The 13,689-nt window shown below is 43.7% G+C and overlaps 1 protein-coding gene across 6 annotated transcripts in view; it reads right to left on the bottom strand.

The window, feature by feature from the left end:
- Window positions 1–2,614: 2,614 nt before the first annotated feature.
- The window catches only part of EMB1220 (pre-mRNA processing ribonucleoprotein binding region-containing protein), a 50,714-nt gene continuing 39,639 nt past the window's right edge, over window positions 2,615–13,689 (bottom strand). For 2 of the 6 annotated variants that reach the window (XM_086801467.1, XM_086801470.1), the window contains exons 4-9: window positions 4,049–4,941; window positions 3,878–3,948; window positions 3,679–3,781; window positions 3,513–3,588; window positions 3,139–3,252; window positions 2,615–2,946 (exon numbers count right to left, since the gene is read on the bottom strand). In XM_086801467.1, the coding sequence (XP_086657593.1) occupies window positions 3,145–3,252; window positions 3,513–3,588; window positions 3,679–3,781; window positions 3,878–3,948; window positions 4,049–4,941 (1,251 nt within the window). In that variant the 3' untranslated portion in view covers window positions 2,615–2,946; window positions 3,139–3,144. Of the gene's footprint in view, window positions 3,253–3,512; window positions 3,589–3,678; window positions 3,782–3,877; window positions 3,949–4,048; window positions 4,942–13,689 lie in introns of all 6 variants that reach the window. The other 4 variants (XM_086801466.1, XM_086801469.1, XR_015266485.1 and 1 more) reach the window with 3 other exon arrangements.

Below are 13,689 nucleotides of genomic sequence, written 5' to 3'. Positions count from 1 at the left end.
CCCCCCTTCTCTATATTATATAAAGAAGAGTTTCATGAGTTTCATGAGGCTGCTATGTGGTAGCATGGTAAGAATTTAGAGGTTTGGGACATAGTTTGGAGGTTCGACAGATGTTAGTTACGCAAAATGTTAAGTTTTAAGAAAAAAAGTGTTTGCCGTGGTGGAGTCAGTGTGTGAACTCTTTTTTTTTAAAAAAAATCCAAGGGGCAGGTTCCTACCCTTCGAAGACAAGCGCTAATATATAATGAACAATGTTAGCCTAGCCTGAAGATATTCCAAGAATTGGTCTTTTTGTAGTAATGTGCTTAGCACTAAGGCTTCCTCTTACAAAGGCATGCCGAAAAGAAAACTTGGTCATTGGTCTATAAAGCTTATGTAAATTGACATTTCTGTCAGCACACACGTGTTGGCTCAGGATGATTGAAATTGTCTTCATTGAAATTGATTGATGTATGTGATGGTTTAATCCACGTGCGACTGCACGCTTCTGGGCAGACTTCGTAGACAAGGTGGTGATTATGCAAAAATTAAACCCTGAAGCTAAGATTAATTATAATGATTTGTTATTCACCTTAGTCTAATCCTCCTCCCTAACTCTCTGATTGACAGTTCTATCCCAGCTATCGCATTGCCAGGGGGCCCGACCCCGCCGCTCGAGAGAAAGCCAAGGTCGATCTCATGGAACGCCTTGTTATCCTCGACTCCCAATTGGCCCACGTGGCCCGCAATGAGTGGCCATTCATCGGCCTTGTGGACATTGCCGTCGCGCCCTTCGCTTACTTTTTCAAGACCTCTAACAGAGTTGCACAAGAGGGCCTCTTTCTTGTCAATGACAGTTTTCCTAAAGCTTATGGATTAAGCTATCTAACATTGAGAAGACTATAACAGGAAGCATGTGTGTATACCTTAACAGTACTTAAGAAGTTCCATGAAATCCGTAAGGCAATTACATAGGTGACAGGCTCTCATGTATTTGAAAGACAAGTTCCTCTTTATAATCATCGTAGCTGCATGAGCTAAATGGGAGAGCAACAAGTTTAGTTCTCTATATAAGCTTGAGAGGCTGCTTGGTATGGTGTACTAGTGCCACATTACTTGTGAAGTTGACATATACCGAGGAGTTAAGTTGCATCTCTAACTAAGCTTAGTCAGGTAAACAATTGCTAACCTATGATCACTTTATTGTTACTTAATTAAGGTTGTAAACATATAAAACCAATATTTATACTTCTGGGATAGATACATGCATAACAAAACCAGGGTAAGTGGTGAGCTATCTAGATTAGCCTTGACTGCCATTTGCCACACATACTTTACAAGGCCTGTAAATAAGGTGATTATTGTTGCAAACAATTATGACCCTAGGGTAGAACAAGCCCACCATATTATCTTTATATTTTTTCTCCTTGCATATATAAATGCATCTATAAATCTAGCCAAAAACTTTTCTATCGAGCCAATGTCGAACATATTTTATTGATCTTGCCAAGTCTATGGCTTCATGTAAGCATAGATCACGACGGACTCCAATAACTTCTGAATTTTGTTATTACCATGCTTCAACTCAAACTAACCTGTGAATTATTTCTTAATTTGTTATGCCTACTGGACTGAGGATCTTGGATCTCTTAATGCAATATACTATATATATGATCTGAGGTTTAATATATAATCACTCTACTCTCAAGAGATATATGGTCATCACCAAAACAATGAGACAAAGCTCCACTCTAGAGATTTAGCTGCACAAACCCACCTTCCTCATGGGACAATCATGGATATTCTTCAGTCTAGATATTTCGAAATTCAAGAAATCATGTTTATTGTAAGTCTTAGAATCAAGCAGCTCTATTGTTCATTTATTACCGTGCTGTGCATTCCCAGCTTGAAGCAAAAAATATAACATCAATGATAACTAGTTTCTCAACATGATATCATTCTACATTTATTTTAGTGCACTAGACCCCATGTGCTGATGCAAGGACTTACTCCATCCTATATATGGCAATGTAAATCCATCCACTGCTCAAGTTTTGTTTTTTTTCATATTAGTTTTAATTGTGAATCGAGCAGCAACGCATAGTGCTCCCTCAACCAGATTCGTAACAGGACTACAGATTATGATGCTGTCATGTCTTACCCTGCAATACACCCTCCATCCTACATCACATTATCTTAGCCAAGTTTGCAGCCTGGCCGATGCACATTTCACCTGATTGCATACACTCGTAGGATCCACATCATACTGAGAGAGAGTCAAGGGTAGACACAGACTACCAAGGCCAGCCTTGCTCTTCCTCTACACAATAAGCTGCTCATGGTGGCTAGCACAAGATAACAGGAAGACAAGGCACGAGAGTGGTTGAAGGAATTCTCTCAATTTTAGGAATTCTCTCAACAAGGTTCCTGATCTGAATGTCGCAAAGATAATGACCGATGAGCTTCTATAGTATGCTTACAAAATTTACTACCTTGACAACACCTTGAAACCACTGCATACCACCATGCTCAGTTCTCATTGACAGTATAGTGCTCGCACTTTTAACTCTATACATGAAATTATTTGACTAAACAACGCATTAGCTATCAAACCAAATAAACCATTACACTTCAGTTACAAGTTCAACCAAAATGATAATTTTGTAAGCAAAATACATGATATTGAGTTACTTTGAAAGAGGGGGGCAAAAGGGTGCACCATCATGGAGAATCCTGTGTACCCACTTTTCCAAGGTGCCAATAAATATACAAACGCCTATCCATGAACAAATTGTGGTCATTTGGCAAACATTAGTTCTCGAAAGTTCCATCCAGGAGTGGTTTCTAGTTGTCATCCTCAAAAGGAGTAGCTACCACTCATAATAAGTGTACCTGCATCCCTCGGCAGCACACCCCACACAGTGCCAATCTCATCAGATAAGGCTTTTCTGTACAGCTGACTGCATCCTACACAAAAGCATTATCCAAAAGCACAACTCGAGTCCATAAAGAGGGCCATTCACGCTCTCAAATATACAAGTCAAATTATCTTCTGTAGCTTTTTCTGGGCTAATAGCATTAGTAACTTGAGGAGTGAATGTTATTTACAAGCCTAAATAGCATGGTGAAGATGCAGCAGCATGTATAAAGCTTCCTCACACAAATTCAGGTGCGCTTGATCTTTGAAAAGGTCCCTGTTTCTGAGAAATAAGTGCTCTGGGTACCGCTACCCAGCAAAGCTGCATGAGCTTGAGGATTTGTAAGCTCAATTCCCTGGCATAACCAACATTAAAATGCTTAGATGCATCTGTGTATTATATGCAACCCTACAAAAATGGACCAGACATGTACACATGCTCGCCCGCCCGCCCACCCACGCACTTGTGCACACACACACACGACCATGATGCTCCATAAACAGATGCATCCCCCTTTGTAGTATCTCTCACGTGACCACAAGATACCCACCACAATCGAGGTACAAGATCAAAGTCTGCATGAGAATTATTATATGAAAATTGTGAAATACAAACCTGCACAGGTGTAAATGCTAAGCTGGATGTCAAGCCTGATGTAGCACCACTGCTTCCATAACTCTTCTCTTTAAACCTGCCGAGGATAATTTTTTGAATCAGATAATCCCCCACAACAATATCATTTTAAAATGTTTTTTCCTTTCAGAATTGATCATGTGCTTACTTTTTTGCTGCTTTGGCAGCAAGCTTGCTTTGTCCCATCGAAACCCGAAGCTTCCCACTGCCTGCCTGTCCAAGCATTCCATAGCCTTCACCCAATCCATCTCCTGCCCAAAAACGAAGGAGAAAAAGACCTGATCAGTAGCCCTTGATGCGAGTGAAAACTAACCAACCAGAACGCACCCATTTGACAATGTATTTACCTAATGAGCTTTCCTCTGCGACTCCAAACTGCATTCGATTTGCTAATTTTCGCATATCAGTCAACGCATATCTGCAGAAAGCGAGAGACAATGAAAGACGGTCATTGTGGGGAAAACAAGACGCACACGAAAAGGTCCATATATTATAAAAGCAAATTCACAAACTCTTACCTCTCCTTCATTTTCCTGAGCCTGCGACCACCACGCTTCTTCTTCGGGTCAGAATCTGGTACTGGGAGAGGTTTGGGCTGCTTTGGTGGTGGCGGCTCCTGCCACTTTTCAATTTTCTTCCGTATCTCTTCCCTCAAATCTCGCCCAGATTTTCCAGTGGGATCTCCCCTTGTAGCATCAACACGGGCTGCTAATGTGGCTTTGCCTGCTACCAGCCGGCATGCACGTGTTCTTAGAGCAGGAGGGGTGCTTTGGACCACCTCCGTTTGAAGGACAAAGCCAGTGTGCGGCGAAGCTGAGGCAGTCGAAAATCCAGCCAGTGTTTTCTTCTTCGCCCCAAGAATTTGCACGTTGCAAGCTGGCATCTTCGCTAAAGCCACAAGACCGCCTGCAACACCCATCAACTTGGCAGCCACAGCACTCCCTACGATGGCAGACAAATTCGGTGCGATGTAGCCCATCCTACTCTCCACAAAATCCAGCACTTTCTTCTTTGCATCATCGAGAGCTAAGGCCCTTTCACATGCCTCCAGCGTTTTCTCCAAATTCTCTTCTGAGAGGGGCTTCCCAGTAGTCGTGGACGCTGTGACAGAGACCACCATGATGGTGGCTGATGGGAGGAGCCCTTCAAGGTCAACAAGGGTAAGGTCCATCTCATTCCCTATCTTTTTCACAACTCTAGAGTAATCAATAGGGTGGAGAACAAGGGATTCTAGCTCCGGAAACTTCAGTCTGTACTTGTCACGGATGAAATTGTGAATAATGATTATTTCGTTTTCAATGTCAGCAGAGAGCATGTTGCAGTCCACAATTAGCTGATATTCAGGGTCGTCTTCAGTAACTAAACCTGATCGGGAAGACTGGATACCCTTTCCAAGAGCTGCTTCCACTTTCTGAAAACATAGTTAAAAAGAGCTGACGTAAACTATCCAGTAATTCAAAAATTGAATATCACTCCAAATAGTGTACTAATTGCCGATCTCCTGAAAGAATTATGAGTGTCACAACAGTGCATATTCTACACCAGCAAAAACCTGAAAATCTCAACAAATCAATGCTCCACCCTCAGACATCTGTGCAGCCACAGTTCCAGCTCACTCTTAACAGTGGAGTGCCCAAAAATCCAGTTGGACCTGGGTCCTAGGTTTGGACCAAAGATAGAAATCAAGCAAGTTCACAGAGAGAAAAGAGTGCAGATGAATCACACATAAAGCACACACAAGTCCTACACTATTGTCTGTATTGTGTACAAAAAGAAAGATGGCTGAGAATGTCAAATCACAGCCCACACACTAGTGTAAATCTCCTGGACTAGCCTGTACTGAAAAGAGACGTTATGTAGGCTCGATCACTGAGAGGCATGCAGATGGGAAATGATGAAATCCCATGCACGTATATATATGCACCCTATGTGCTGGTTGGCCAGCTTTATTGCTGTCGGCCTGTTTTAGGTCTGCTTCACAACCTCATATCTGCTGGCCGACTTGCTGTCCAATTGCAGACTGCCATGTGGCACCTACGGCTGTCCAGATTGCATATGAGACATATGCACATTTAATAGTGGTAAATGTGTTAAGGGGTTTGGGGGTATAAAACATTAAGGTTGCTTTTATAATTATTTTCTAGTTTTTTTAAATTTTATTTTGAATCATTTTCATATTAAAACTATTAAAAAAACATAAAAAATTTTGCCTTGATTTGTACTTTTTATTATAATTTGGTTATTTTTAACTAAAAAATATTAAATCATAAAAATTTAGAAAAAAGAAAAACCAAAACCTTGTCTCACATATTAAATGAATACATAAATTATTATTATTAAACAAATTGTCGGTACACATATGCACACAAGTAGAACACATACACTTATGTTAGAAAATAAAAGAGTTAGAAACCTTAGTACTTACACTTACAGTACTAGTGACACTTGGCATAAGTGTATAGACTTACTATATGCACTTAGTCAAAGGATGTTTTAGGCAAAAAGATTATGGTTAATCAAGCCGTATTATGTGTGTCACCGAAAGCAAGGCAAAGACCCGGACTAGAAAAACATTTCAAGTGCAAACAGAGTATAACAGCAGACAGCCACAAAATTTATGGACAACACACTGAGCCAGAACGCCGCCACCCCCCCCGCCGCCCCACCCCCCCAAGGAAACTTCTCTATTACTTAGAAGTTCTTATAAGAAATCCAACGTGAGGGTGCTGATTGTCCACATGTCCTGGGTAGCTTTCCACAAAGCTCACATGAGACTATGTCCAAGCCCTCTTCACAAGGCCAAAGAGCCTTGTCTTCAGCCTTCAAATCAAACCAGATCTGCTCCGTAAAAACAGTCGAGCCACATGTCTTGAATCTTCACAAGGACAGAGAGCCTTAGTCTTCAGCCTTCAAATCAAACCAGATCTGCTCCGTAAAAACAGTCGAACCACATGTCTTGAATCACCATAAAGCAGTCCATGAAATCTCCAGGATAGCTCAGTCACCGAGCCAAATCATCTCATGAAAACAGCTCTATAACAGTCCCATACACAGCCATAAACAACCCCAAATCTGCCCCAAGCAGCCCACTTGTAGCCAGCTTGTGCAGACCACCAAAGAGAGAGCAGCCCACTGGAAGAGCACATAAATCAGCTGCTGTACGGCCTGTTGTGAGGGCGACCAGCAGAGAGGAGAATAGTGCTGCTGTACGGCCAGCACTGGAGCAACTAGTTGAGAAAGAAAAAAACAGTGCTGCTGTACGGCCAGTACTGTGCGTGTGAAAGCAGGAAAACAGCTCACTGCAGCAGGCCAGTATTGTGCATAAGAGAGAGAGAGAGAGAGAGAGAGATGGTCTCTTCTGTAGCCAGCCCATCCAAATCACTAAAGAGAGAGAAGCTTGCTGCTGCCAACCTGTTTATGGGCAAGAGAAAGAGAGAGAACATCTACTCCTGCCGGCCAGCAATCTCCTGTGCGTGTCCAAACAAAAGAGCAGCTCCTTGCTCCACACCTCAGCCCCAGCCCCCCTTTTAGCTGAGTCAGCCAGCTCTAAAAATATGGCTTATGCTTTTCCCTTTTTTTCCAAAAGTGGCTCTCCTTGCTAAAGATATCCAAACTTTTTATTTCTTTAGCCAAAGTCTCTATAAATGACAAAAGTTGGCCCTTTATGGTATAAAAATATATCTCAAAAGTGGGCACCCAGCTTTATTGTCTTTGTAGGCCCAACAAGCTGGCCCACATGTTCATGCAGGGTGCCCATAAGTGCCCAAGCTTCAAATATCGATGTAAACACCTAACACCTTCAAAGAAATGCTTTTTTCCCTGAGCATCTCCCTTCTTTTGTGGAAAATCCCCGTTCTCACCTTGGTTCCGTTTTGTGTGTGGGATTCCCCCAAAACACTGATCAGAGGTGGTAAAATGCCAAATGGTAACATCCCCTCCTTATAAGCAATTATCCATAACTGTATAAGTCTGCTTTCAGCACTATATAATCCAAAATATATAATCAAGCCTCAGCTCTGTGTTGCTCAGTCATGAAGCTAGTGAGTAACAACGCAGTCTGTAGTCACACAGCCACAGCCATAAGAGCACTGCTCTTCAAGTCTAGCAAATCCACTGCCAATATGTAACATCCAACCACAGCCATACCAAAGGTTCAGTAGCTACCAAGCTCCTTTCATACTGGAAAAAGTCCAAACTCGTAACCACGGGCACTGCCCAAGCAGTATCCCAATACTCACCAGAGCAAGTGCCCTTCCATGAGTTCACATAACCACTCACCAGGGTTACCACCCTTCCATGAGTTCAGCATATCTCATAATGTTAGATTCATCCAAATCCAAGTTCTTGTCAAGCACAGGCATGTGAGCAAACTATGTTGTTCCATAGAAATTTAGAATAAGAGATCAACTACCAAAAAAAAAATCAAAGCCAACTGTATGGCAAGTAATCCATAAATCCATTAACTGCAATAACGAGCACTCATTGTTCATCACGGTACCACCTTGTTCATGAGTCTTTCAACTCTTCTCCCATGCCATTGAACTCCATATGAGCACCCATACACATGCACAAACCATTGTGCTATGTTCTTGGACTCCATATGAGCACCACACATATGATCCGTATACATCCACCATAGTCACAAGGGACGGGGGACGGCCATAAGTAGGGAACGGGGACGGGGGAGAGAACGGCACTCAAAAAATACTTTTTTTTTAAAGTTTTTCTACTCTACACTTATTCTACTTTGGAAGTAAATGAGCACAAATTTACCCTAAAATGATAAGCTTTTGAGTCATATTAACAAAATACGCCAATCAAAGAGTGAAGGCGTTCACGGTTGATTGTATTAATAATAAAGTAGATACAAAATGAGTCATGACTCAAGAGTCAGGACTAGCCTTAAGGAGGCTGAATACATGGACGGACTCAAATAAGTCAATGACAAAAAGTGCTAAAGCCTAGAGGCTAGAGGCTAGAGCTAAGTAGTAAGGCCCATGAATCATGATCCATGAATGATCATCCATGTGAAGTGCTCGCCTCATGGTCATGGGTAGCTTGTGCCAAAGGAGCATCAAGCTCATCCTCACTGGCATGTTGCTCCTGCATCTCATCCTCTTGTTGCTCTTCTTGTTGACTCATCTCCCACTCGGTGAAGGGATCTACCTTCTTGGCCACGCTCTTGCAAAGCATTCGCAAGTTCGCGTTGACGAAGACAAGGTCACTGGCACGCTCTACCCCAAGTCGGTTCCTCTTCCTAGAGGCAATGTGGCCGTAGGTACTCCAAAGTTGCTCCAAGCAAGAGGAGCTGACGGCCTCGCTAAGTATACGGATGGCAAGCTGCTGTAGCTCCGGTCCATCCGAACCAAAGTCCTCCCACCATAGAGCAGCACCAACTTTGGAGCGGTCAATCTGTGCATCATGACAACCATAGGAGCCATGAAATGATCTGTACAAGGAAAGTTGGTCCCTGATCTTGCACCTAACGGATGCATCAGGCACAAGACGGTCCAAGATGATCCTCCATCTAGCGCTCACCTCCCGGTCGCTCTCCTGCTTGTTGCCTTGGAATTCTGGGTCCACCACATAAGCTGCTGCATGCAATGGAGAGTAGTAGGAATTCCACCTTCCTAGACACAAGGCATGGATCTCCTCGTATCTGTCTTCGTCAGCCATGAAGTCTTTCAACTTCTCTATCATGCGATCCATGGCCTCGTAGACCTTGCCTATGCATGGTTGCATAGCGTCTACAATCCTCAAGAGGTGGACTATGGGCCTCACCATAGCATCCGTGGTCTTCACACGCTCCCACCAAGAGGCGTCATCCGCCCGTAACCTACACTCTTGGCCAGTGTTTGTATGGGACTCTTGCATGTCGACAAACTCGTCGCTAAGGAAAACCCCCCTCAAAGCACCACTACAATCCTTCAACCGGCCCAACATGAGAATGTTGTAGGCAAACTGGGTGTCGGAATATTTGAGGAGAGAGAGAGAGGACCTCTTGTTGAACTCATGCCAAAGTCTTTGGTGGTTGAGGACAAAGGAGACCATGCTGATCCATGGCAATGCCACTATGTCCTTGAGGAGGTTGTTTAGGCAAGAGCCATACAAAAGGACACCGTGACATGTCCATACATACCTTGGAGGATAGCTCCCGCCGCCCTATTGGAAGGCTCCCCATCTGCAACAAAGCCCACTACATGCTCGGGGCCAACGATCTCCATGGTGGTAGCCCACTCCGCCTCAAGCACATCCGCGCTCTTCCCAGTGCCGTATGCATCATGAGATGAGATGAAGTACATCTCTCTGCGGGAATATGCAACCACGCCATAAATACTCCTCTTGCGGGTGTCACTCCATCCATCCACAACGAGGGAGACTCCGTTCCTCTCCCACTGCCGCTTTGTGTTGTCGACCGCTTGCTCTACAATGCGCTTCTCCTTCTCGAGCAATGTAGTGCGCAAGCTCTCGGATGAGGGGGGGCATGTATAGGTTGAGCCATACTCCCCAATCTTCTTAACCATGACCTTAAAGTATTCCGACCTATTCAAGAAAGCAATTTACTAATGAATATGGGACTAGGATGATGAAAACATGAATGATGAATTGGCAATGATCGATTGCACTTACCTAGCCGCTTGAAAGGCAATGTGGTTGTGGAAGAAGAAGTGGACCACCGCCATATCCACCTCCTCCTTCAACTTGGGGTTCCAATTCTCCCCAATTGTAGATTGTCACCGTGGGCCACGTAATGGTTGAGAGGCCGTGGAGATGGAGGGTGCTGGCGTCATGGATGAAGCAACATTCCGACTCGATGGTGAAGGTGACGGCGTGCATGATTCCGATCCACCACATGACTCCATTGTAGAGGCTTGAGTTCCTCTCCCCATCGTCGCGGGATCCATGACCACTCGTGGTGTCCTTCTTGCCGCTTCGACCGCCTCATAGACGGCAAGCTTGTCAAGAAGTTCCCGTCTCTTCTCAGGCGTGACATTCGTACAAAACCTCACCTCATGCCCACTCTCATGCAAGAGGTGGGCTCGCACTTTGTCGACGCCACTCGTTCGCCGGTACGGGCAAAGCTTGCATGCCCATGGCCGAGAACCACCTCCATGAGCGGATGGGGTGTAGTTAACCTCCTCCCACCATGTCCATCCCGTTGTCCTTCTACCTACAGGAAGCCCCGGAACGTGAGGAGGATGCCATGGTTGAAGATGGCTTGAGGCTTGAGCCTTGAGCTATGAGAGAGAGAGAGAGAGAGAGAGAGAGAGAGAGCCTACACAGTGGAGGCCTAGAGGCTTGGAAGTTGGAAGACTCACTCAAGAGGCTTCAGGGAGAGAGAGAGAGAGAGAGAGAGAGAGAGAGAGAGAGTCTAGATAGTAGAAAGTAGGGCCTCGGGTGAGAGGCTTGGAAGTTGGAAGCTACTAAGTTAGAAGAAGGCCCAAGCCTCAAAGGCTCAAGGCCTTCCCAAACGGCTAGAAACGGCCAAGGCAAATGGCTAGAAATGGCCCTGCAAACGGCTAGAAACAGGCGAAAAAAAACAGTCCAATTGCACGTGCAACAGCTCCTGCATCCCCCCACTGTGCCGTCCCCCACAGCCGTCCCCGTTCCTACTGCCGTCCCCGTACCCGTCCTTGTGAGGGACGCCTCCAGGGGGACGTCCGACCGTCCCCTGCCGTCCCCTTCGCTGCACCGTCCCGACTCAGCGTCCCTCTGTTCCAACAATCTGTCCCTTCCGTCCCCTGTAACTATGACATCCACAGACTATCATAAATCTCTGTCATCAATGTTCATCAAGATACATATCAAGGAAGTCCACCAATAGTTTTACACACATTTCAGCCGCAAATAGAAATCCATAGAAAAATCCTCGATCCATGAGTTCCATAAGTTAAATGCATCCCAAATAAAGGAAGCCAAAAAGATACTCCATCCCAATAAAGGGAGCCATAGAGTTGTATATAAAGCCCAAGAATCACTTAGCTCAATGATAACCATATAGATGCACAAAACCATCATATATGTATAAATCCTCGAGCAAATATATGCCATAGGTTTAGTCAATTGTCCTTGGACATACCCGTATGAAAACCATATAAACCAGGCTTTTCAACCATTAACAATGTTTACCTGAAACAGTTGAAGGCAAACAACACACTATTCTCCTTGTCCAAGCATACAAGGGATAGTAAACATCAAAAACACTTCATGCTAGACATCAAAAGCACTAACTTTGCAAACCATAGTGGTTGCGTACTTTAGATAAGGTGCGGTATAGTACGTGTATGGTACGTGTACGCAAAGCACGCATTGGGATAAGCACTTTGAGTACGTTCACTTTTTCAATTGGAGTATATAAATTTTATATATATATATATATATGACTTATGAGTTTATAATTCACCTACAAGGTGGTCATGCGATGCTAGATGTATGAACTTATGAGTTTATAATTCACCTACAAGGTGGTCAGGTATATATAGGTGTGGTATGCGATGCTAGATGTATGAACTATGGTATGATGCACATGAGGATATGTACTTTAGTTATGTAGAGAGTTAAAAAAGTATAAAACCTGGTTAACAAATTTGGTTACAAAAGTATATAAAGAATGAATGATCAAGCACTCATCAATCACAACTAACATGACATGGACATATAGAATTGAAAGATCAATCGACTATACTCTTAGACATGAAATGTCAAATGCACTAAGTAAGGCACACAAATAGATCCTTGTGCGTTATGAGTCCATTGAAAAGGGAGCAAGGCAATTGGGAGAAGTTAAGGGCTAGGAATAAGGGTGCGACTTGCAAGAAACATGAATAGAGATTTGAAGAGTCGGTATCAAGCAAAGATGGCATATACAAAGTGAAAATCAATCAACTAACAAGTAATTTGTTTTCTAAATGCGGATACGGAAAGCATGGTACTAGTACAGTACGCATTGAAGGTACCGAACGGATGAGTATGAGCATGGAATGCAACTATGTTGCAAACTCATAGTATACTTAGCTTTTCTTTGCCAGGTACTGTTGGAGGGGTCATCTCCACTGTTTTGGGTGCTTCCCTACTGTTTCTGGTCCTCTAGTGGACCTCCCCTAGCCTCGGAAATGTTTCCATATTTGGCACCTTTTTTCGCATGTTCCACATTATGCTCCAATCGGCCTGTTTTACGTTGGCAGACTGGGCTCTCTAGGTGCTATATAAGCATGGGCTCTGCCCTCCATTTCCTTCACTTCCTATGCATCCTATATTTGTGAACTTTTTGGCACTTTGTCAAAAAGTTCACTTCCTGTGCATCCTCTATTTATTTCACTTTTTGGCACTTTGTCAGGTTGGTCATGAAGCCAAAAGAAATATCTCCTCACCATATCCATAAGATATCCTGTGATATATCTCCATATAGCTTGCCTATAAGCTAGATTATATAATCCACAATATCCATATGGAAAGAGTGCTAAAACATGAGCACATAAAGCCAACTCCATACCTCTAGGATAAATTCTGTGAATCCATAAATCCTTAAACTAAGTTGTTTACTTCTCATGCTCTTGACACATGCCTGCTTCCATAAGTGAATAGGTTGACCATGCTTAATAGCAATGATGGTCAGTGTGGTCCCAACTTGAGATCTTTTCTCTTCCATAAATGACAAAAGAAAGACTCCGCTTCCAAGAAAGCCTAAGCTCTGATACCACTATCACCGAAAGCAAGGCAAACACCCGGAATAGAATAACACAAGTGCAAATAGAGTATAACAGCAGAAAGCCACAAAATTTATGGACAACACACTGAGCCGGAATGGCTGGCCCCCCCTAGGAAACTTCTCTATTACTTAGAAGTTTTTACAAGAGATCCAAGGTGATGGTGCTATCAGCACCAGATTTTCCACATGTCTTGGGTAGCTTTCCACCAAGCTCACATGAGACTATCCAAGCTCTCTTCACAAGGCCAAAGAGCCTTAGTCTTCAGACTTCAAATCAAACCAGATCTGCTCTGTAAAAACAGTCGAACCACATGTCCTGAATCTGCACCATAAAGCAGCCCATGAAACCTCCAGGATAGCTCAGTCACTCAGCCAAATCAGTCCATGAAAACAGCTCTATAACAGTCCCATACACAGCCATAAACAACCCCAAATCTGCCCCACAGCAGC

This window comes from Cibotium barometz, chromosome 8 (assembly GCF_041138505.1).
Source record: "Cibotium barometz isolate CiBa-2024 chromosome 8, ASM4113850v1, whole genome shotgun sequence".
Taxonomy (NCBI): domain Eukaryota; kingdom Viridiplantae; phylum Streptophyta; class Polypodiopsida; order Cyatheales; family Cibotiaceae; genus Cibotium; species Cibotium barometz.
Note: the sequence above shows the minus strand (reverse complement) of the source record. Positions and strands in the feature narration are given on the sequence as shown.